The sequence below is a fragment of the Hyaloscypha bicolor genome (assembly GCF_002865645.1).
Source record: "Hyaloscypha bicolor E unplaced genomic scaffold K444scaffold_182, whole genome shotgun sequence".
Taxonomy (NCBI): domain Eukaryota; kingdom Fungi; phylum Ascomycota; class Leotiomycetes; order Helotiales; family Hyaloscyphaceae; genus Hyaloscypha; species Hyaloscypha bicolor.
In genome coordinates, this window is record NW_020194684.1 from 2,371,414 (window position 1) to 2,396,069 (window position 24,656).

General features: G+C 35.1%; 5 protein-coding genes across 5 annotated transcripts; 4 read left to right on the top strand and 1 right to left on the bottom strand.

Annotated features, from left to right (window-relative positions):
- Nucleotides 1–11,449: 11,449 nt before the first annotated feature.
- On the top strand, nucleotides 11,450–11,795 carry K444DRAFT_229517 (uncharacterized protein). Its single transcript, XM_024871215.1, has one exon. The coding sequence runs from the start codon at nucleotides 11,498–11,500 to the stop codon at nucleotides 11,675–11,677; it is 180 nt and encodes a 59-aa protein (XP_024728245.1). The 5' UTR covers nucleotides 11,450–11,497; the 3' UTR covers nucleotides 11,678–11,795.
- Nucleotides 11,796–13,541: 1,746 nt separating this feature from the next.
- On the bottom strand, nucleotides 13,542–14,198 carry K444DRAFT_546184 (uncharacterized protein; the record flags this gene model as incomplete). The annotated part of the gene is made up of 1 exon (XM_024876202.1): nucleotides 13,542–14,198. A coding segment is annotated over one exon (657 nt), but the record flags the coding sequence as incomplete, so codon positions are not given.
- An 821-nt stretch (nucleotides 14,199–15,019) lies between these two features.
- K444DRAFT_229634 (uncharacterized protein) lies at nucleotides 15,020–16,087 on the top strand. The gene is made up of 2 exons (XM_024871216.1): nucleotides 15,020–15,773; nucleotides 15,856–16,087. Exon 1 carries the CDS (start codon nucleotides 15,187–15,189, stop codon nucleotides 15,715–15,717), a length of 531 nt encoding a protein of 176 aa, XP_024728247.1. The 5' UTR covers nucleotides 15,020–15,186; the 3' UTR covers nucleotides 15,718–15,773; nucleotides 15,856–16,087.
- Nucleotides 16,088–16,722: 635 nt separating this feature from the next.
- K444DRAFT_636656 (uncharacterized protein) lies at nucleotides 16,723–19,119 on the top strand (the record flags this gene model as incomplete). Its single annotated transcript, XM_024884024.1, has 11 exons — nucleotides 16,723–16,926; nucleotides 16,972–17,334; nucleotides 17,386–17,628; nucleotides 17,705–17,794; nucleotides 17,848–18,051; nucleotides 18,172–18,233; nucleotides 18,301–18,374; nucleotides 18,486–18,605; nucleotides 18,756–18,797; nucleotides 18,861–18,902; nucleotides 18,950–19,119. 11 exons carry the CDS (start codon nucleotides 16,723–16,725, stop codon nucleotides 19,117–19,119), a joined length of 1,614 nt encoding a protein of 537 aa, XP_024728248.1.
- Nucleotides 19,120–22,667: 3,548 nt separating this feature from the next.
- On the top strand, nucleotides 22,668–23,732 carry K444DRAFT_636657 (uncharacterized protein; the record flags this gene model as incomplete). The annotated part of the gene is made up of 6 exons (XM_024884025.1): nucleotides 22,668–22,722; nucleotides 22,813–22,847; nucleotides 23,012–23,154; nucleotides 23,233–23,419; nucleotides 23,531–23,583; nucleotides 23,714–23,732. 6 exons carry the CDS (start codon nucleotides 22,668–22,670, stop codon nucleotides 23,730–23,732), a joined length of 492 nt encoding a protein of 163 aa, XP_024728249.1.
- Nucleotides 23,733–24,656: the final 924 nt, after the last annotated feature.

Consider the following 24,656-nt stretch of genomic DNA (forward strand, 5'->3'; position numbering starts at 1 on the left):
TCTGCTTTATAATCTTATTTATTACTTATAGATTTTCTAGCTAATAAGTCTTAGCTAATAGCTAAGAAACTTATTAGCTACTTTATCTAAAGCCTCTAGAAGCGGAAAGTTACCTTAATAAAGACTTAGTATTAAAAATAAGTTTAACTAATTAATCTAAATAAGAAGTTTATAATAGGAGTTTCTATATATAAGTAATTCTATATAATAAACTCAAGTCCCTATTTCTAGTTATATAAGTAAGCTATATAAGAAACTCTTTCTGGCCTATTAAAGTAGTTCCTATTCCTGGTTATATGAGTTATAATATATAATAAACTTAAACTTTTCTTGGGTTATTTTTAGAAGAATTAGTAAGCTTTTCTAAATAAACTTATTAAAGCCTTAGTTTTTAAAAATATTAGTTTAGCCTTCTTACTTTTTTTTTAAGTAATAATTTAGCTTTTAGGAATTATATATAAATATCGGAATAAATAAGAAGATATATTATATATACTTTCTAGATAAATTAGAATAAAACCTATAGGATTCCCGTAATGTTTATATTAAATCTATAATACTAGCTAGTAAAGACTTTAATAATCTTAATAAGACTTGAATTACGAGCCTAGCCCTTAGATTTCCCGCTTAACTTTAAGGTTAAATAGTTTATAATAAGTTACTTATTATGAAATATATTATACTTTTTTCTCAAAAAATACTAGATACTAGTAATAATTCAGATATCCTAAAGCCCTTAAGACTTTTCGTAAGTTTCCGGCTTTAGGGTATTTTTATAACTAGCTAATTCTATAGAGTTACGTGACTACGTAATCTCTTATATTAATTTAAAGGAATTATATCTTTATATATAGCTATAATATTACCTTTAAAAAGCTTAGTATAAATAAACTTTTATAGCCTAAATATTAGTTATTAAATAAGTTATCTAAGATTTCCTTATTCTCTAAATTCCCTAAATTATTCTTATATTATCTCTTATTATTTATAGAAATCTTATTATTAAGATTATTTTCTTTAATATTCCCTAGTTCTTAATTTATTATAATTATATTCTCTAGTCTTTATTTTACTTCTTAAACTATTTCTAATTACTTATTTTTCTTATAAGAAGGCTTAATATTAAATAAGAGCTTTCTAACTTTTTTCTTATAAAGTTTAAGGATATAATAAAGGAACTAATATACCCTAATATAGTCTTAATCTAGCCTTATTTTAAGCTTATTTATAGTATATATAATACCGGTATTTTTAAGGAAAGTTATATAAAGCTTTTTAATTTCGGGAATTTAATATACTATATAATTATATCCTATAATTTCCTTTTTAAGCTCAGAAAATAATTACTTAGTTACTTTTATTAGAGAAATACTATAATAATAAACTCCCTAGTAATAATTATATAGCTTTTCTAGAACTCTAGGCTAGAAATAATTAGTTCTTATTTACTAAAAGCAAATTAAACTAATATTATAAAAAAGAATAAAATTATTAATCTATTAGTAAAAAATATTTATATAAATAAATTAAATAGTAATTAGGTTATAGTCAAACTTCTTATTAAAGATACTTATATTATAAAAAGATTTAAAGAACTATTTCTAGGTCTTTATAAGCCTACTAGCTAAAGTATTTTATTATATCTCAATATACTAACTCTTTATTAAGGGCCTATAAGTAAAGGCCTTTTTCTATAATAAATTATAACCTTTTACTAACTGCCGGAGCTCGACTTATATAACTACTATAAGTAGTATCTCCTAGCCTTTATTAGCTTATAACTTTTTTAGAAAGTAATCCTATTTCCTAATATAAAGAAAATAAAACTTTAGAATAATAATTTATATATAATTTAATATACTAATAAAAATACTAATTATTATTCGAGAATATATATTAATAATATTATAGATCTAGAAGCTATAATAAGATAACTTATTATACTTATTTATAGACTAATATTAACCTGGCCTTTTAATAGTAAATCTCTTATATTTCTAATTCTTATATTTATCTTATATCTTTATTTCTATCTTATCTAATATTCTAAGTATTTATTATATCTTTTTATAGGATATAAATTTACTAGTATTTTTTTGGACCTAGTAATATATTCTTTTATAGCTATACTAGATTAATTAATTACTTTTTAGTTTCTTAAGAATAAATTCTTTAGCTTTCTTAAGAATATTAATATACTTAATATTAAATTAATTTCGTTTTAGCTAAAGCTTATAATAGTACCGAATTATTTTTAGAATATATATATTAAGCCTAGAATAATTGAGTTTATAATTAAAAATCCAAAATATATATTTAGGTAAATAATTCTAATATTAGAAATAATATATTATCTTAACTAGCTTCTTATTATAGAAATATGCCTTATATTTTACTTATTATTAATTCGGAAAAGGTTTAATATTTTATTATTATAATTAAATAATATAACTAGTCTTACTAGTATTAAATCTTTATAGTTATAAGATATATCTAATATCCTAAAAAGTTTTCTCTTAAATATAATAGAGTTTTTTAATTTGAGCTTAATATTATTTCTATAATTAAGAATTAATTCTATTAGTTCCTATAATATAATATAGTTTATAAGTTATAATAATAGTAATTAGAAATAAAGAATAAAAAGAAAAAGAAATATATAGTTTTTAAATATTAGTTTATACTAGTATAAAAACCCTACTTTTATATTTATATAAAATATAATATTATAATTACTAAAAATAGTCTTATTTTTATATTATATTATCTAGATATATTATATCTAGATTGTAAAATAATACTAATATTTTATTTCTTATATATAAAAAAAGCTTATTTTTAGTATTATATAATTATATAATTTCCTAGATCCAAGAAACTAATATAAAATTTAGAGAAGATAACTTACTATTTATATAATTCCAAAATTATTAGGCTTTCTAATCTAATTCTATATTTTTTAGGTTTAACTAGGAACTCTTTATTTATATCCTAGTATTATACTAGTAATAGACTCGTAAATATAATTTACTTAACTTGCTTATTTAGCCCGGGAATTATATTTTATAATTTCGCTTTATAAAAGTAATATTAATATAATAAATACTATTACTTATAAAATTAATCTTATTTTCTAATTAGCTTATTAATTCTATTATTATCTCTATTTGCGAATTTATTATTACTTTATAAAAAAGAAAGTTTAGGAAAGTTAATCTAATTTTCTAGTTTATTTATAAATTTGTTCTTTTATATTTTTTAGGCCTTTATAATATAAAAGTAATTCCGAATTCATAATTATTTCTCGAGAAAAAAATATTATAAAAAGGCCTTCTTTTTCTTCTAACTAACTCTTTTTCTCTTAATTATAATACTATATCTAATTTTTTTTTTTGCCTTTTTTCTTTTTCTTTTAAGTATTATTTAAGTCTTTTTTCCTATTATAAAATAAATATAATTCTTTATTATATTATTAAAGAAGTTTTTAAAAAAAGAGAAAAAATATAATATATATAGTATTAATAATATTAATAACCTATACTTATTTAGTAAAGATAAATAATATAATATAGCTTAAATATAAAGGCTTAAAGATTTAAGATATTATAGAAAAATAGTAAGTTATATTTTTCCTATATAAAAAGCTAGAATATAATACTAATTAAATATTAGAATAATAATTTATTAAATTTATTAAATCTTCCTTTTTTCTTAAATACTTATAAGGCATATAATAGTAGAGTAATATATAAGTAGTTAAGGTAATTAAGCTATAGAATAATACTTATAAATATAACTAATTCTAAGAATTAATTCTAATAAAAGACTAATTAATATCTCTTTCCAAAGCTAAGAGTATTTCCTTATATATTCCCTAGTACTTAACCAGGCATATAAAGCCTTTTACTTAATTAGGAAATCCCATATAATCTATATAATTCCGATTACAAGCTATACTCAAAATAGGAAACTAAATCTGTAATATCTAATACCTATTTATATACTATTATATATACCTATTATATTAATTCCCCCTCTAGACCCTTATTCCCAAGAGACCTGGGAAAACTGCAAATAGCTTTATAAAGGTTTCCCTGAAACTTTCCTAGCCACTGGCTTTCCCTAAAAACTCCCTATAATTATCCTATTATTATATTAGATAATAGAATTAAGGATATAGTTTACTAACCCTTCCTAGCTAGTTTGTAAATTGCCTCTGGCAATTCCTCCTTATAAAAGTAATATAAATATAATATATACTATTGGATATAAAGCTTATCCGACCTCCTAATTAGTTTATAAATCCTAACTTAGCCTTTATTTGCAAATAAATTATTATTTTATAGGCCCAAGAGCTTGGAAAAGTTAATCCGATCTTCTGGTTCGTTTATAAATCTCTTTTTTGGAATTTTCTGGATATTCCTGGTATAGAGCCGGTTCCGAATTCGTAATTACTATTCGGGGAGAGAATATTATAAAAAGGCCTCCCTTTTCTACTAACTAACCTTTCTTTTCTTTAACTATAATACTATATTCAGCTCTTTCTCGTTCCTTACCTTTCTTCTTTAAGCCTTCTTTAAGCTCCTTTAAGCCTTATTTAAGCTTTATTCAAGTTCCCTTCTAATTCCCTCTTCTATTTCTTTATCTATTAAGATAAATATTTCTCTTAATACTTATTAGCCTATTACTATCCGTTTGGCTAATACTCCTATATCCTTAATTTACTCTTACTATCTTTAATATTCCAAGAATATTACCAAGTTTCCTAATCTTACTTATATTAAAAGTAATAATTATTTAATATATAATTACTACTATTCTAAAAATAAGAAATATAATTCTATAAATTACAAATTCCTTCTTTTATTTCTTATTCTAATACTATTCAAGGTTCCTTAAATATATATAATATAGTTAAACTGCCTTTTTTAAATTATTAATATATATAAGTATCTTCCTTATTCTTTATCCAAAAGAAAAAAGGCTATTATTACCCTTTTTCTATATTAAACTATATATACTTCTTATATTAAAGCTATTATTTGAGGCTAATAGATTCCCTTAATAATCTAAGAAATAGGTTAAGTAATTCTTACTAGCTTAATATAAATATAAAATACTCTTAATAATATAGTTAATATTCTTCGGTATTAAGTAAACTTACTTCTTTCTTGTTTCTTATTAATAGCTAATAGCTTTATAGGCCAATTTACTATCTGTTTCTCGAAAGAATCCTAATAAAAATAATAATAAGAATAATAGAAAGTAGTTATAAGAGTAGAGTATTTATAGGATATAGAAATTAGAGTTTTTAATAATTTTTATATAGTTTTTCTAAGAATAAATATATGGTTTTTTAATAATTTCCTAATAAAAGCATTTATTTTTTATATTTCCGTTTAGCTAATAGTATTATAATATTATTCTTTTTCAAGTATTCTTGTAATTCTTAAACTATATTCTCTAGATTACTTAATAGTTCCTATATATTATCCGCTAGTAAATAGCCCTTCTAATAAATGAAATACTTCCTTTCTTTTCTGTTTTCCCTATAGGCTATAATAAATTCTATTTCGAATTCCTTTTTACCTTTAATCTCAACCGGCTCTGGTTCTACTATAGTACTAGTTTACAGGTACTATAGTTCCAAGAGAGAAATATAGAAAATATTATAGATCTGATATAATAGTAATAATTCCAAATAGTATACCTATCTATATATTCCTATAACTTCCAGAATTTTAAAAGGGCCAAAATATCTATTTACTAGCTTTATACTAGGTTATAGCTATTAAATATTCTTTATATAAAATATGATTTTATTATATATTTTAAATTTTTTATTAATATATTTCTTATTATAATACTTTTTCTATATATTTACTACTTCTTACTATTACTTCTCTAGTACCTTCTGTTTTATTTGAATCCTTTATACTCTTTCCTATATTACTAGTATTTCTTCTTTTAGAATATTATTTTTAATATATAGTTTAATACTAGAATAGAATCCGTATAAGATATAGAATAAGAATATTTCTATTATTAAATATATAGAATTATTATATATAAATTCTATAAGAGTAAGTTTTATTACTCAGTTATCCTATTAATAGCTAGTATAATACCTCAAATATTATTCTAGAGTTTGGTTTAGATTCTCTATTTATTTATTAGTTTATAAATAGAATACTATATTTAGCTATTATTAAACCTTTAAATAAAAATATAGACTTAACTAGAACTTATTTATAAAAACAGATCCTTTATTAAAGATTATACCTATAGGTATACCGAAGTCTTTAATAATATAGTATATAAATAGCTCTACTAGCTTAGAAGCCGAAACCTCCTTAATAGTCGGAATATATTATACTATTTTTATATATCTATTAATAATAATAAATATAGAATTATATATTTTATTATAAAACCTAGAAGGAAGTAGCCCTATAATAAAGTCTATAATAATTTCTTACTATAGCTTAGAAAGGAGGGGAAATAAATTAAATATACTATATAATAGATATCTCTTTACTTTAGTCTATTAATATATAAGATAAATTCTAATATAGTCTTTTATATTCTTTCTTATATTTTACTAGAAGTATTTTCTCTAGAAGATCTCTAGTATCTTACTAATACTAAAATACTTATCTATAGGATTATTATAATTAGCTTATAGTAATTCTTCTTTAAAAGCCGGTTTATTTAGTATATAGATAGTATTCCGATATCTTAATAACCCAGATATATTAAGTTCCCAAGTCTTAATAGCTCTAGTAGAGGTCCCTTTTAAGAACTATTTATACTACCGGTATTATACTAATAAATCGAGCTTTTAGTATTATAATAGTAGTTTAAGTAATATCTTTCTGTTTTTCTTATATATTATTTTGGACCTAGCTACCCATATAACTAGAATCCGTAATATATACTATTTATAACTAGCTATACTAGTAATAGGCTCAAGTAGTAGTATCTCCGGTACTATTCCGTTACTAAAATAGATTTCCTTTTCGGAATTCCTTAATATCTTACTAATTAAGAAATACCTATTTCCTCTTTCCTGGGCCTTATATTATAATATTACAGGAATAGTATAATATCCTATTACTATTACCTATAGGGTTCTCTATTCTGTATTCTATAGCTTATTATAAAATATAGGTAATAAAGTATTTTTTTCTATACCTACTATAAAGTCTGGCCTTCTTAATAGTCTATTAGTAGAATTACTATACTCCTGTTGGTATTCTAAGATAAAGTCGAAAATAGCTAGTTCCTCTATTTATCTTATCTATTAACTATTTAGTTTTCTTTTAGTTATAAAATATTTCAAGTTATTATAATTTATTTTAATAATAATAATATACCGGATATATATTAGGTAATACTACTAAGTATAGAATACCAGAATAATAGCTAAGAATTCAGAATTATATATCTTATATCTATTTTTAATTATAGTTATCTTTTTTAAATAGAAAGTAATAGGGTATTATCTGGCTTCTATTTCCTTACTAAAAAGCTAGGAAATTATATCTATAATTATAAATCCTAAAATATTCGTTTCTATATAAATCTTTAAGGCTAGATCGAAATAATAAAGGATTAGTACTATTATAAATATAATTTATAGCTCCCTAAAAGCCTTATTTACCTTATTTGTTTAGCTAAAATAATATTATAGGTTTCTATTAGTTTTTAATAAATCAGTTAATTCTTTTACTATCCTAGAATATCTATAGATAAACCTCTAGTAGAAGTTAATAAAACTCAGAAATACTTGGACTTCCCGGATATTATTCTTTGAAACCAGTCATTTCCTAATAGCTATAACCCGGCTTACTTCTATTTTTATATTATCTGAACTAATTATAAATTCCAGAAATTCTATTCTTTCTATATTAAACTTATATTTTACTAAGTTTATAAAAAGCTAGTATTATTATAACTATTCGAATATATATCGGATTACTATTATATACTATTCTGGGTCCTCTAAATAAATTAAAATATTATTCAAATAGACTATATAAATAATATCTATAAGGCCTATTAGTATATAATTAATATATACCTGAAATATTACCGGAATATTAGAAAGTTCAAAAAATATAATATAGTATTTAAAATATTATTTTTTACTTATTATTTTTCCGGATTTATAACTAATAATAAATATCTTTTAAATCTAGCTTTATATATACCTTTACTTTATAAAGCCTATCTATTATTTTACTAATAAGTAGTAATAGTATCTAGTTCTTAATAATAATCCTATTTAGATTCCGGTAATTAATATATAGATATAGGCCGCCTCTTTTCTTTGGAATAAATATAATTGGGATATTAGCTAAACTAGTAAAATAACGGATCTATTTCTTCTCTAAGCTAGTATTAAAATATTCCCGAAGGACTTTAAACTCTCTTTCTAATAAAATATATATAGTACTATATAATAGTTAGAATCCTGGTTCCAGATCTATATAATACTCTATTATATAATAGTTAGGTAATATATTTATAGCCTCTATAGAGAATACTTAGAAAAGGTTCTAATACTTCTTGGGAAATATAGCTGTCCTATTTATAGTAATAGTAGTAATTCTTCGGCTATCCGTTATAGGATAAATAATTAATAGAAAAACATATATTTTATACTTTACTATTTTAGTAAACTTTCTGGTATTTAGAACTTTAATCTTTTATAGTCAAATCTGATATCTCTATATTACTTCCCTAAAGGAAATCAGGGAATTAACCTAATAAAGCTATAGGAATCCAAATATTATATTAATATAGTTTAGATCGAAATTATATAATATAAAGTATATATTAGCCTTTTTTTGGTCTCCTAGTATATTTTCGGTAATAATCCCAAGAATATAATCTTTATATAAATAGATTCTTTTTCTTTCTAGTAAGATTAAAAGAGTTATTCTTAATATTAATAGAATACCTATATCTAAAGCTAGTTTTCTTTTTATATAATTAGCCTCTATACCCGAATTAACTAATACTCTAACCCTTTACTTACCTTTCCTTATCTTAATAGTAATCTTAATTACTATTCTCGTTTTAGGGGCCTTATTCTCTATAGTATAAATAAGTATAACTACTATAAAATATATCCGTTTCCCGGCTTCTTTAGTTCTAGATATTTATATATTTTATAGCCAGACTTATTATAGTTATAGTAAGTCGGTTTTCCCTAATTTAGGCAGGTAGTAGTATAGTAACTCTCCTTCTAATAGGTAAAGCAAGTTATATCCGGTCTTATAGATTCTAATATAAATATTATATTAGATCCTATTACTATATCTTTACTATCCCGGTTATATAAACCTTATAATAGGGATATACTTTTCTTCCGTTTCCCTTTATTATCTCCTTTTTCCTTTCTCTAATTTCCTTTCTTTTATTAACCTATTAGCTTATTATTATATTTCCGTTAAGTAAACTGGTTTAAGTTATTCTCGATTCTTATAGCTATAGAAATAAGCTTTTTCCTTTCTTATAGAATATTCCCTTAGTAATTAATCTCGTTCCGAATCTCCTATCTCAAGCTACTAAATAAGTCGTCCCGCTCTTATAATAAACCTGTATATTCCAAGTTATTTAATAGGCTATCCAAGTAGGATATAAAGCTTTGGATACTCTAACCTGGCTACTATTTTATATCCTTGAACTTAGTAAAGGTATTATTATTATAGTTCTCCGGATTTAAGATAGAATCTTTTATAAATTTAATAAAGGTCTCCCAATCCGTAATATTAATACCTACTAATTACTTCCTATATTTCCAGATATCCCTGGCTATATTCTTAAAGCAGGAAATATAATATATAACTTTTACTATATCTATAGCCCAGGTAATCCTGCTATTTTTATACTATTTTAGCTCTACCTAGTAAAAGAAGTTCTGGGCTTCCTTAATATTCTTCTCCTTATAAGTTAGTAATTCTCGGGTTTTTAGAGTTCTATAAACCAAATATACTACCGGTAATATAACAGGTTCTATAATAGGTATCCGAATATTCTTAAGATAATAAATCTAAGCTTCTATCTTCTCTAGATCCTCCCTCTATTATATCTCTACTTCTAACTTAGTAATATAATAACGAGCTACTACTAGCTTCTCTATTATTATTATCCTGCTAGCTAGTTCTGGGGATATCTGAATTCTATTTCCTTCTCCTAATTAGGTAATAGCTAGAGTAGCTAACTGGGTACTCCCCTGGATACCCGACTGGGTTACTCCGGCGGTAGTAAAAACACTTCTCCTGGTTAATACTCCAGCTATTAATAGTTTTATCTATTAATAGCTTGACTACCTTATAACGAACTGCTTTCCGAAGGTTGGATTAATTAGAATATAAGGTATATAATAGCAGGGTAATATATAAGTAGTTAAGGTAATTAAGCTATAGAGTAATACTTATAAATATAACTGATTCCAAGAATTAATTCTAATAAAAGACTAATTAATATTCCTTTCCAAAGCTAGGAGCGTCTCCCTATATATTCCCTAGTATTTAGCCAGGTATATAAAGCCTTTTACTTAATTAGGAAATCCTATATAATCTATATAATTCCGATTATAAGCTATACCCAAAATAGGAAACTAGATCCGTAATATCTAATACCTATCTATATACCATTATATATATCTATTATAATACCTTATAGCCTTTTCCTACTATTATTAATAAATAGTATTATTTCGAGCTTTTTAATATTTCTAATAAGATAATATAAGTTATAAAAAATATTTATAAAATACTAGAAATTTGAGATATAAAGTTTTATTCTAGAAAAAAGCTAGCTAACTTAGATAATCTAAAGATTATAGTAAATCTAGAAATAGTATATAATTAAACTTAAGGCTATTTAGTATTTATATCTTATATTAATTATATAAAAAAAGAATTCTAAAGGCCTATAATAAGAATATATATAAGTTTAGGGCAAATTTAACTAAGTCTATTATAATTATAGATATAATAATAGTAGTAAAGTATATATCTTATATTACCTTAATATAGTACTAAAAGATCTAGCTTCTTTTAAGTTAGCCTCTATAAAACCTTAATTTTTAAAATCACAAATACCCTTAAAATAAAGTAATAAAGTAAAGAAACTAATAAAGAAAAAGAGAAAGAAAAAGAAAGAAAATAAGAATAAGAATAAAAAGAATAATAAAAATAGAGATATTTCGAGTATTATAAAAAATAATAGTAAGAATAATAATAGTAAGAAAGATATACCTTATAATCTATAGGATTTATTATATGGATTATATAAGTTAAAAAAAGGTTAATAGTAGTTAAGAAGAGGGGGCAGAGGCAGGGGCGGGGATAGAGGAGATACTAGAGATATTATAGTAAAGATAAATAAAAATATTAGTATATTTAGTAATTGCAAATAGCTTTATTTTGGCTATCTCTATATAAGTTATATATATGAGTATAATAGTAGTTGCGCCCGCAGAATGCGGTATTTTGGTTACGGGCGATTTTTGGTGGGGTGCGCACATGCCACAAATCAGACATTGAAGGTCGAAAACCAGATTCGAAAATCGCTTGGTCTTCTGATCCTTACGGCTTTCCGTAGCCTAGCCTCGACCAGCCAGCATAACGAGGAACATTGCCACATGCGCGTCTTGATATAACCACCTGGGGAGAAACCGCTCCCACACCTCTTCCCTCCCTTTTCTTACATCACGATCGCCAAACTCCTTCCGTTGCCATCGCCGTCTCATGCCTATGGTATCGGCTAGGATTCCGCCAACCTGTGGTCATTGCCAGGCCTCTTCACAGCTGTTGGATGGGTCACCCCAACCGTGTAAGTGTGGCGCGTTCTCCTTCCATGCTTGTAGACTTCCGCACCTCCTGGGAAGTCCGTCGTTTATGTGTAGGTGGATCCACTTTCTTCTGCCATAGATCATGCTTATGGTCTGCAACTTCCTCCAATATTATTCTCTAAAGGTAGTTTACTGCTGCAGGCCACGAGCTTCCTCTTCTTTCCCCTTTTTATTCCAAAAGAATATCCTCAACAGCTAACTCGAGCCTGGCCAGCTCGCCTCTCATCAAGCCATGCAGGTAGCATTCGCCAATCAGGCGGTATCGGTTCCCAAGAGATCGCCTAAGAATGAACGGAACCCGCGCACCCTGAATGAAGCATATGAAATCACCTGGCTTCGCTTGATCCGATACGAGGCCAGTGTAACCGCGATCAGATACGCAGAGGTTGTTCCCCGTTCGATTGAACTCAGTGTGGTACTCGCATCGAATAAGATCTGCATTCATTGCCATCGTGTCCATAGTCAAGGCTGGTCTAGCTCCGGGTTGAACCGTTCCAGATTTTGAAGCAGTCTCTAACAGTTTGTTAAGTTGCTGCTTCACAATACTTATTGCCTCCCTAGATGGCAGGATACCTTCTCTTCTGGCTAGATGGTCATACCATATATGAGAAGGCCAGACGGATTCGTGGTTGATATGCGACTCCCGTTCGGCGTGGATATATTTCGTAGCCATGGTATATGCGATGAATTGACAAAAAGAGTTTTGGGCATCGTGGGTGGCTGGGTCGCTGAGGTTGTAGCGATCTGTGATAAGTGTCCTCCAGAGAATCTCTGTTCGGGAAGTTGGATAGGGCCACAATGGCTTCTGAACAATCCGACACCAAGAGTCAATCACGCAAGGCTCTGTCCAAGCAAGTGCAATCTCATCAATTCGACAACAAAGAATTGCCTTGACTCGGAGCAATGCCGATGAGGGGAAAACTCGTGCTACAAATTTGTTTCAGGATTACCTCGGTTTGGTGCTCACTATTACGGAAAAATAAGAATAGTTGGTCTTACCTTCATGATGTGGTCGATCTCCTTTATACAGAAAGTCGGTCGCGTTGAAATTCCTACGTTCCATCAAATATCCCATGCCTTTCGTATTATAGTCAGGAATCCAAGAAGGAAGGTTTGCCAGATCCGAGAGAGCATCTCCATTCACTTGCGATAATATAGCCAAGTCATCAGATGCGGTGATCATGAAAGTGGTGAAAGCGGTGAATAGCTGCTGTGGGGTTGACCGGCAGTCCATCAACTTTATCAGCTCCGTCTTCATTTCCGGCTTGACGCCCCACAAAAACTTGACTGCTAGTGAAAGGGGGGCCAATATCTTATCTGCCGGCTTCGTAACTTCTCGTATCCGAGTACACCGTATGAGTCGGTCGATCGTTCTAAGCCAGATCTCCTCTGGAGTAGGCTCACGAAATTCTCCAGAAGAGGTAATAGGTATAAAAGTCAGCATACCAAGCCCCTTCCCCGGCCAGTTGCTCCCTATCCACTCTAAAAGTGAAGCTGCTTCTCCAAACCCATTATTCCTTCCAAACGGCAAATGTTCTCCCATTGCGTATAAGTCTTGCATCCATCCGGATTTTATAGCAAAGTTGGCGAAGGATAGTGCGCAGCTAAGATCAAACTCTTCAGATCCGCAAATTGCTCGTGTGTTAAGTGCCAGTGATGCCTCCTGCAAAGTCCACACCCGCCTGAACCATCTGCGACGAAAGAATATCAGGATCGCTTTCCATTGAGTTTCGCTTAGTGGATACAAGCCATGGCTTTCCAGGTAGGTCCTATCATTGAAAGGAATGTGAGGTCCTTGTGCGAGCAACAATTGACGTCCAAATTTCTCAATGATAGGAATCGCCTCCTTCGATTCATCGTCGCCACATCCCAGCCAGATGATTACCTCCTTCGCCTTCGAATAAATGTCGGCCATCAACTGGATCTGCTTCGTCCTTTCGGAATCATCGCTCTGGTCAATACAGATAGCATCGATCCAAAGGTCCACAAAATATCTTCTTGCTGCAAGTTGAAGCAGGGCTTCGAACAGGTTTCTCTTGACCTTTAGTGGAATGCCATCACACACGATAATGGGGGATTTTCCGGTTGATGTTAGTTCAGTGCCATCTTCAGATTCGCCATAAGGATGGCCCCAAGTATATGAAAGAGCATAATACCGGGAGTCCCGTCGATCAAAATCCAGTGAGCAGACCGTAAGTGAAACACGTATGTCATCTCCAGTGCAAGTCTCGTGAAGCTTCAGAAGTCGGCATTCGTTTGGTCGAAGAGGCTTGTCAGTATAAGTGACCGACGAGAGGATATCGACTACATCAGCTGTAGTCTCAGCCATGACTTTTAGGTGTATTAAGAAAAGTGTGGGTGACCCTTGTACCACCAGCCTCCTTCTCAGGAGACAGGACAGAGAGGACAGGTTTGAGTTATCGTTTGGGAAATTAGTTGCTACTTCTAGCCCTGTAGATTTTGATTCGCGAAGAGAATAAGAAGAGCTCGATTGCGCCGCGCACAGGATGAAGAGAGTGGATCGAGTCACGTGCGGAGACGAATGCGCTTTTCCATTTTGGGCAAAGCTTGATCTTGAGCGAACTTAGCCGCTTTCCGTAGAGTACGCCTTTTTCGCAACGTCGCGTACTGTAGGAGTTTGGGATGGGTCGACATTTACTTCAGCGACTCTCAATTTAGCAGCTCATGCTCGTACGAAGTGCGACCAGTCATTCGGTAGCAAGCCCTCGAGCAGCATCTCAACTCACCAGCTCACATCTTCGAGTACGACGATCGGTCACGGCGGCAACATTCGGGTGTATCAATACCATTTGCAACAAATAGGATCATATCAAGGGGGAAGGGATATCCTGAAGGATTTTGAGGATGGCGTAATGGTCAGGAGAACTGTTTTTCTTTCAAGTCAATTTGCTACAAGACACCATAGGACGTGGAAGTATTCACTCCAATCTCTCCCACCTCTTTGTGATCCTCGTCTCTTTGGCCCCGCAACATAAGATATAATCCTTCAAATCTGCCAGCGTATCTTTCTGCTTGAGCAGTAGCTCGATGACTTGATTGAAATCAAAGCCCACCATATCCTCGAGCATCTCCTCATCCTCTAGCAACCCGAGAGCTTTCTTGTTAGTTTCCTCTGCAATTTGAATACCTTCCAAGGTGTTGCCCATCCACAGATTCTCAGTATTGGCATACGTCTTAACAGAGAGCTTTCGCAATTTGCGGGGTTGGAATGCTGGATTGATATCGCCAGTGCCCCCTCTGTTGTCGACAACAACAGGAACAGCTAACAAAGTGAGTTTTTATATCATAGTAGACGAATGATCAACATACCAGCACTTCCAACGTTCTTGCTGTCAGCACACTCCAAGGACGCCTTCCGCTTAGGCTGGCCATTGCTAGTACTGCGACTTGGACTCTGCCCATCTCGACTCAGCTGCTCCTCCCCTTCACAAGGCCGAGAACCTGTAGCAGGTTCGGTAACGGAATTGGGGGGCGGATCGTTTGTCGCAATGCCGACTGTGACTAACCCACTTACTTCGCCTAGAATAGGGTTGAACCCCCTGTCAACCCCTCGAGTGACCAGTGTCACGTGGCTAGCAAGAGCTCTGGGCTTGGATCTCGTCGATCCTGCGTCGTGCAAGCTCGGAGCAACCGTATCTGCTGGCACAGCAGCCTGGGACCCCTCGCTGGGCTTGTCTAAAGCTGACTGGTCGCCTGACCGACTGCAAACAGCGTCAAGGTCGGCACGGTTTGCAACAGGTGTCTTCAGCTTGGCTTTTGGAGGCTCTACTACTCGTGATGATCTGAGTAATACTATTTTTTCTGAGTTGGTTTTCGTTGCCGAATAGGAGTGATTGAAGTGTGGGAGTGGAAGGGTATGGAAAAAATAATGAAGATGAAGATGGTAAGTCGAGGTGATAATGGAAATGTCTTCGTACTTATACCCCTCTCCTGACCAGGCTGACCTGCTAATGCATAACCGACAGGTTACCCATGATCTTTTGAGAGGCCACTTGCCATTCATGGATGTGATGCTGCGCCTTTATCTAGATGTGCTCGATGCGTTCGTATCGGCTCACCGTCCCGCAACACCAATGAAAGCCCTGCAGTGTGAACAATATTCACAGCCGATCTGCTCCGCAGCTGGGATCCCCATATATAATAGCAAAGGGAGTATGCCCTCCGCCCTCCCCTTTTGCTCCACTGCTCTCAGAGGTATATCCGTGCTCGAAGCTGAGACAATCAGAATAATAAAACGGAACGCATAATGGTATGGCGATTGGCATGTGAACGAGGAGGAGAAGCATGGTTGCCCCTCGAGCCTGAAGTTGGAGTGCCTTCGCCGACCCCTTGGCCGCCACTCAACTGTATGAATCAAGAGAATGCTAGACTGCAGCAACCCCAAAGGCAGTCAATAGATCCACAGCTGAGCGCCCGTTTATGCATATGACCCCTTCAGACACGAGGTATGGGCCACTGCGGCGTCCCTACTGGTGTGTATGGTCAAGATGGTGCTATCATCAGGGGGTGAACGCCGACGAAATGGCCTGGTCCAAGGCACAGCGCAGCTGCACAATACCTGTGCTGCGTCAGCTGCTCAAGGGGGGAACACAGCAACTACCATAAAGCCTGTATGTGCATACGCATGGAGGTGATGAACAGGGGCGGAAGGTTTGAAGGGGGTTCAGCAGTGGAAGCCAGGCCCAATCTGACACCTCAAGGCAGACTCGATCCTCGGCAGAAGGGTCTTCCAACAGCATAAAAAGGAGTAGACTCCCGTGTCATATATATGTTGCTTTGAGTTCTGGGATACAACCATCTCACAAGCCGGACTTCGAGCCGGGACACTCGCGATGATCAATCTGATCCCACTGTTTGCAGTTCCTCACCTTAGTACCCTCGCAGATCTACTAGGTGTGACCCTCAGCACGTTTCGGCAGATCCATCGGTCGGCAGGCGTGATGGCGGTTATGCTCACCATCTTCCACCTGTTAGTCATGATAGCCTCGCAGCCCTCCTTTCCTTTGGACCTGCCCCAGAACAAGTTCGCAGTTATCGTAAGTAGTCTCTTCGCCACATGTCTCCGCTAACGCTCTATATAGGGAGTATCATTACTAGGGTTCATTATTCTGCTCTCTCTGTCTCTCTTCCGCTGGCCCTCCTACGAACTCTTCCTCCGCACCCATCAGGCCTTGGCTACGCTCGCTGCCTATTCCATCTGGCGACACCTGCCCTCCGAGAAGGCCTTCCCCCGCATATACCTATACATCTCGGCAGGGCTGCTTCTGTTCATGTGCATTGCCCAGGGTTATATGGTCATCCGCCGAAACGGTGTCTTCCGTTACGGTGGCGCGCGAGCCCACATTACCCACGAATATGTTGCGGTCAGGGTCCGCATCCAGCTTCAGAAGCCACTTGACGTCAAAGCCGGGCAGGCCGTCAACCTTTGGATATGGATGCCTTCCGTCAGTTTCTGGTCCTTCTTATAAAGTCATCTATTCGTAGTCATCTCGTAGGCAGAGAAGCCGCAAGATCATCTAGATCTCTTTATCGAGCCTCGGAGAGGCCTGACCCGAGAACTCTTATACCATACCAAGAGTGGGCATGCCATGAACCCCTGGGTACTGTTCAGTGGACCTTACGGGAATAGCATTCCCATAGACAACTGTGAGAACATCCTTATGGTAGCTAGTGGCTTCGGAATCGCAGTACATTTGCCATACCTGAAGCAGCTCATTCACGGGTACAATGCCCGTAAGGTTCGTACTCGTCGAATCCATCTGGTTTGGCAGGTTCGGGACATCGGTAAGTCGTGACCCCTCTCACCTCCTTTAGAACAGAGATCTGACCGAGCCAGACGTTACAATCGCGGCCCAGCCGCTCCTTAACGGTGCATTAAACGAGGATACGCTGGATAATGGCTGGGTACGTCTTACAAGGGCTGTCATCTTCTTGGTCTCGCTAACAGCAGAGAACAGATTCTAGCCATCTCGATCTACTGCGAATCAAGCGATATTGGCGAAAAATCCTTTGGGAAGCGTGCAAAGGTCTATCCGGGCAAAGCTCCATTGCGAGAGATCCTTCAGGCAGAAGTTGCAGGAGAGCATATTGAGAAGAAGCCAGTAGACAACATTGACTGCGATACAAAGACGCCCGTGGAGGGGGAACTTGAATCTCTGGCAGTATGACTTCACCGGGGCAACAGGAAACGGGGCCTCTCTCTCACGGGCCTCCCCCTGAATCATCTATCACGGTAAGTTATGAGTGGGACTCGAGTACAAGCATGTGAGCTAACCGGATAGGATTCTGCCTCAGCAACAAACGCGGCGATAGATCATGTGGAAGATGATTCTGCCATCGCGGCGTAAGTCGACATCATCTAATTCATATGAAGCAAACCTTTAATCCGCATGGACTAACATCTCTTCTAGTAGTATACTTCAAGGCCTTGCTCAAGGTCATACTCCAAGCAGAGAGACTGACCCCGCCGCTGAGCCGGTTCAAGGTAATGACGGGCAGAATCCCATACCATCCGGGGACGAAGATTCTCAAATTAGACGACTCCGAAGTTAATACACTCTGTTCTCCTTATCTCACCCTTCACTGATTTTTTTAGTGTTATCTTCAGTGTTGAAGATGTTTTGCGAAATGCTAAATTTGAATGCCTCCGACGGCCGTTCAACTGTTCAAGTTGAGACCCTAGAGCTCCTTTCCAATATCATGGAAGGCGCCTTTCGTAGGTTCCCCCTGCTACAAAGCTCCAACTGGGTTCTAGGCTCACTTCTCGCAGAATGTTCTGCGAACCTACAAGCAAATAACAGACAAACGCAAGGCAGGTCATTCGGATATCCTGCAGAATCTTCATATTAACTGACTTTCATTCCAGAACGTATAAACTTGCTCCAAATGGAGAATCAAAGGCTACATGGTATGCAAGATATATTCCTTGTGAAGCTGTGAGGATATCATGGCTGAAATATCTCTTCTACAGAGAACATCAAACAGCTCCGCGAAGAGAAAAAGGAACTCAATGGTATGGGCTTCTCTTCTACCATCTATCTGTTTATTTACATTGGACAGGTAAATACATAAGGCTCGAGCATATCGCAATCCGGGTAGAAGCCGACAATCGAACGCTAAGAATGGAGAAGGAAGTTTTGCAGGGCGAGACGGTTGCTACAGATCACGGATCTATGACGGAAGCAGACGAGGAGGGCCCGAGTAAGAAGAGAAGCAGACGAGGGACGTAAGAGATCTTTTGTGATTACCGTATTTCTATTTCCTATTTTACTGCTTGCTTTGAGAGAGCCGATATTTCTTGGTTAGATTTGCTTGATTTTGCTTGATTTTGCTTGCTTGGTTGTCTGTTTTCTACTGATTTTTTACTTGCTCATATCAGCCGTCACCTATATATCTGTCTCACACTCCACCCAAGTTTCCACTATTCTTTCTTGCAACGGGAATTGCCGCATAGCCAGACAAACCCTCTGTCTTGTCGTGATCCTTCGAATTGCCTTACCACTTCCCCCTTTCCAATTCTGGTCTGGCCTTCGGCACGACTACAATGGCCTTAGTACCTGAGGTAACACAAATGGAGTCTACGTTATTACATAGGGTGGTCTTATGTAGTCACGTGGCCAAACTCACTTAATGCGGATCATCTCTTGAGGCCACCTCACTGTGGATCATTCACCCGAAACGACCTCCATTATTCCAATACATTGACCCGAAGACCTTGAGTAACCTTAGGGGATGAGTATTAGGCATACCTCGGGGCGTAACAGAAACGTTGCGCTGTCGGGCGTGTATCGCTTGGCCGTAAAATCGGCCTCCGCTACGATTGGCTGTTGCAGCAGGTGTGGTTATATACAATAATACATCTCTACATTATACAAAAAAACAAAAAGGCGTAATGATACAAAGAATAATCGCTTTGTTGATTCATGTATAGCTCTTGCCTGTTACAAACGGGTTCATTAATCTATATATCGTCTCGTCCTGTTTTACATCTAGACCACAGTTAAAGCAAAAATAGGAGTATGCGTTCTGGGTTACTCTGAACATTGATCCGTAATAAATGTACTGCTTGTTTGGGACCTTAAGGTACTTCGATTGCTATAAATGTATTTGAAATATTATCATCTGTGTAGTACCCCAAATGGAGAGAGCTGCCTTGATCTCGATTCTGGACGGTGACAATTCATCTACCGTAATAATCGAGTGTGAATAGTGAAACTCCTTTAACCCCACCCTCTTGGCCAAACCAATCCTTATTCAAGCAATCCCTGAGCCCGTTCTAAGCTACCCTTTAAGGCGGACAAGGTTGCCTCCGAGACGTCAAGCATACCGTTGATATCAAGTAACAAAACATGGTCCGAGCCAAATTCGTCAAGCCTTTGGCATATACAAGAATTCAGTTGTGAGGCCGTTTCAATTATACAGCAGGCTCGGCAAAAATTCCTTAATTTCCGGTATCGATAGGTATCGATGCCAGAATCGTAAGGTATCGATAGTATCGATAGTAGTATCGATTCCCCGAACCCAATTCCCCCCTTTAATTGCAATTAACTTTAGAAACACTTCTCTTATAAGAAAACTTTTGGTAGCGCAAATATTCTACTTGATTTAGGCTTTCTATTTAGCTACTTATCTTATATTTTAGACCAAAACTTATCTCAATGCGGCTATTTTAAGTAAAAATAAGCTTTTGAGATTTTCGTGAGGCTCGCTTATATATTTAGCGTCTTGATAAGAAATACGAATACGGGGCTTAATTCTCCGAATACGAGGGCTATTTTAAATTTAAGATATTATTAACTTTTATTAATAATAGTAAGTATTTCTTTTAATAGAAAGACTAGAAATTAAAGGAATTATATAATTTAAATAATAAAAGAAAGAGTTAATTTTTGGGGTAAGAATCGATTCTGGTATCGATACTATCGATTCCTTGCGATACCTGAAAAATACCTCTACTATCGATACCGGTATCGATGCCTCAGGTATTATTGCCGAGCCTGTTATACAGAGATGAAGCTTCGGCCGGGCAGAGAATATTGGCCTAGTGTACTCGTACCCAGCTTCGTCTCGGAGTTTATTATTCTTGGGCTGAGTTGAAGTGTCATCCTTATTCCTGCCACACTTTGGATTGGTCTTAGGCACAAAAATCCCAGATTGGGCTCCCGATGTCAATATCGGCGAAGTCTGATGCTGGCTGTGCCTTGGGCGATGACTTGGTATAGCCTGGGAGACGTGGGAAGGCATGGAGACTCTAGATTTCTGTTTGGTCGTTTGAGAGACTTGGGGTGTTCCGGAGGCTCGGGTTGTTAATATGCCCTTTTGTTTGACTGTTTGAACTCGACCTGTCGTGGAGTTTGTACTATCATCGACGGTTGCCCCATCGTCTTTATCTTCTTTGGTTTTGCTAGTGATGGGAAAAATGTCTTCTTGGCTGCCGTTTTGGCTGAATGAGAAGCAGCGAGGCATAGTACCACAGGATTTTATTGCGGTTCGTTTAGTGGTAGTTCCGTCATCGTATGTAATATAGTTATTGCTGCCGTCGCTATCGTCGCTGCCGTCGTCTCCGCCGTCGTTATTGCTGGTATTTTCTACGGAGGTACGAACTTTAATACCTGTAACGGCAGTACTTGAAGTCGTTGAGTTCGTAGAAGGGAGTTTGACGCTGGCAACTGAGTTCCGGATGCTACTACTAATTCGAAATACAGGGTCGTGTGACATTTCCGTACTAATAACTTTCGACTGAAGGATATCAAGTATCTGTTTGAATACCGTCGTATCAAATGATTGAGGGGAAGATTGATAATAGGGATAAGAGATGGGAGAAACTTTGACCTTGATAATTCCATCGGAGTACTGGGGCACTGGTGCACCTTATAAAGGTTGGGTAAGGGCGGGTGTATGGTAGGCAGCTACTTTATTTGAGGAGGTTCCAAAGGACCCTATATAGTACTAGTGAGAAGTCGTAGAAATTTTCGGGACTCCCGGTCCTTGAGATCAGTATTATCATTCGGTCTCTCTGAAAAGCCACGGTAATCGTTGTATGGCGGGGCGATCTCCGATTGAGCCAGTACCTTTGGCTTACCTCAAAATCATGGTAAGGTATATATATGGCCTCTAGCCAGGCAGATTTGGATATTGCTAATACAAACTGCTCCTTCCACCCTTATACAGGCGCAGCTCCAAAATAAAACGACTAGGGGAGCGTATATAGGAGGTGCTTTAGCTCAACCCAATAAAACCTGTAGCAGGAGGAGGGAACATCTCGCTTAGAAGAAAAGGGGGAAATGTTAAAAATAAGGTAATAAGGCAGTACTTTTCTTTATATACGAGGGTGTTATTATATTTCGACTCCTAGTAGAGTTATTATCAATTGTGTAATAAATAGTGTGGGAGGGAAACTGCGACAAGACAAAAACCCACATAAAGTACACCAGAGCGCAAAACGTGACTTGATAGCAAAATAACAAATCAAAAGCGTAAATAGTAAAGCATAAACAGTATGTAGTGTGCAAAAGCTCAATTAATTAAATACTCATGAAGGATTCTTCTCTAAGTCTACAGAAAAACCAGCTTTCTTATGTGATTTCCGCAAGTCACGTGCAAAAGGCCGCGGCCTTTGCCATGTGACCTAAACCTCAAAACCGCCAAAACAACATGATTTTCGACGAGTACGGCCTGCCGTACCACAATAGGCAGGTTCTTTGTATTAAAGAAAGGGACTTACAATATCATTTTTTGGTATAGGATGGGCTATATCCCTACTTCCTCACACCCCAGAATGGCGCCGAATCTTGCAGAGTCTCAATACCCAGTGATTGGCGATATGATCCATAGTAAGTCATTTAAGGCTGACGAGACATTGCGGTATTAATCCAAAGATTATGGTGCTTGAGGAGACACATAAAGAGCTGGAGACAGTATAGGTATAAGGTCGTTATTATCCAGAGCCTGTAGCGAAGTAAGTATACTCGCCTTAGATGCGAGAAGCTTTGTAAAGTGGAGGCTTTATTAGATACGGTAGGTTAAGGCGATCGTGAGAACGATCGCTTCGCAGTATTACCTGCAGACTGGCGAATACAGCTGTAACGGATCAAGAGTATAGAGGTACTGGAAGATTGTTAGCGTTTCTGCTATATAGTACGCCACCCGGTTACTTCCATTGATATTAGGCCCGATCAGGATACCTTGGAACGAAGTGGAGGAACGGACAAAGTCCCAACCTTGGATCGACGGCTGAAGCAGCTCAAATTCCTAATTGAAGATGGGTGAGAAAAAGAAAAGTCTCTCAAGGCACCGAAATGGGTTCTCTAAGTCTCAAAGAGAGTATACCTGGCGGAACTAAGAGCCAAGTATAAGGAGGAAATTGAAGCCGAGAAAGCTATACCTAAAAAGCGAGGCACACTATCTATTAAGCAGAGATTTACTAACCTCCTCTTCCCCTATACGATTAAGTATAAGAGGAAGAAGGCTGGGAAGGGGAAGAAGGGGAAGAAAGGGAAGAAGGCTAAGAACGGGAAGAAAGGCAGGAAGGTGAGTAATCAGAAAGGTTAGCAGGTGAGTAAGGAAGAGGTGCGTAAAAGAGCAGAGGATATATTCGAGTATTGGATACGGGTGGGAAAGCCGCTATAGAGAATGTCTCAGTACTACGGCCTCCCCATCCTAGTTATACTTCCTAAGGAGGTAACAGAAACGAGGTAGGTTCTTGCTTCCCTAGTCCGGATGGAACTCGTTACTCTGGTTTGCTAATTATTAGTCTTTATATACTTAAACTCGGGAAGAATCAGGATCAAGATATCATCGACTACATTGACTTATATTATCCAGGGTTAAAGGAGCAGATTAGCAATCTGTCCTCCCTTCTTCCAGGTATAATTGCAAGTGGGCTCCCATTAAAATGGCTAATAATCGAAATAATTCCGTATTACGAATTATCAGATTATCCCTTCGAGGAGCTATTCCAGTTCTCTAATAATCGCAAATCGTTATAACTCGGTAACCTCCCCTCGGAGGAGCCATCTTAGCTATCTCAGATACCTATAGAGACTATTAACGCCAAACAGGCGGATACGGCAGCTGGGCCTTCTAATCAGGAGTATACTAACGAGCAGCTATCTTATACCCAAGGTACCATAGAGTTAGTCCAGAGTATGCATCCGGACCATACTTCTGAAAACCCTTAGTCATACTCCCTCAGTATTAAAATTGAGGATAGAAATCCATCTAATTCTACTACGGATTATAGCAAGTTCGTATACCTATTAGCATATTACGAGAAATTCGGTTATTACCAAGAGCTTAATAAGCAATTCTAGAGCTATATAGAAAATCCCTCTTATTTTAAGGGTACTAATCCGTCTATACAAATATAGCCAGGTTATGGTAAGGGATTTCCTAATCCCTAAGACTATTATATCCAGGATAATAATTGGTATATATAATAGCCGTTTACTAATTGCAAGAGAGAATTTCCCAACTCCCAAGATAGTAACTTACAGAGATCAGGTCCAAGTAAGGCAAAGTTCTCTGATTTAGATTCGTTAATTAACTGTTCTCCCCAAATTATACCCAGTATTATATTAACTACTTATTCCATTCTGGCTACTGAGCCTAATATAAAACCCCAGCTCTTATTAATATCTGGCAAAATAAAGACATAACTAATTATATAATGGTATGAACTGCTTATAATCAAGGCACCGGAATAGTTAGTCCCAAAGATCTCTTCCGAGTATCTGTTTAGTATTTAGTACAAAACAAATAATTTTTC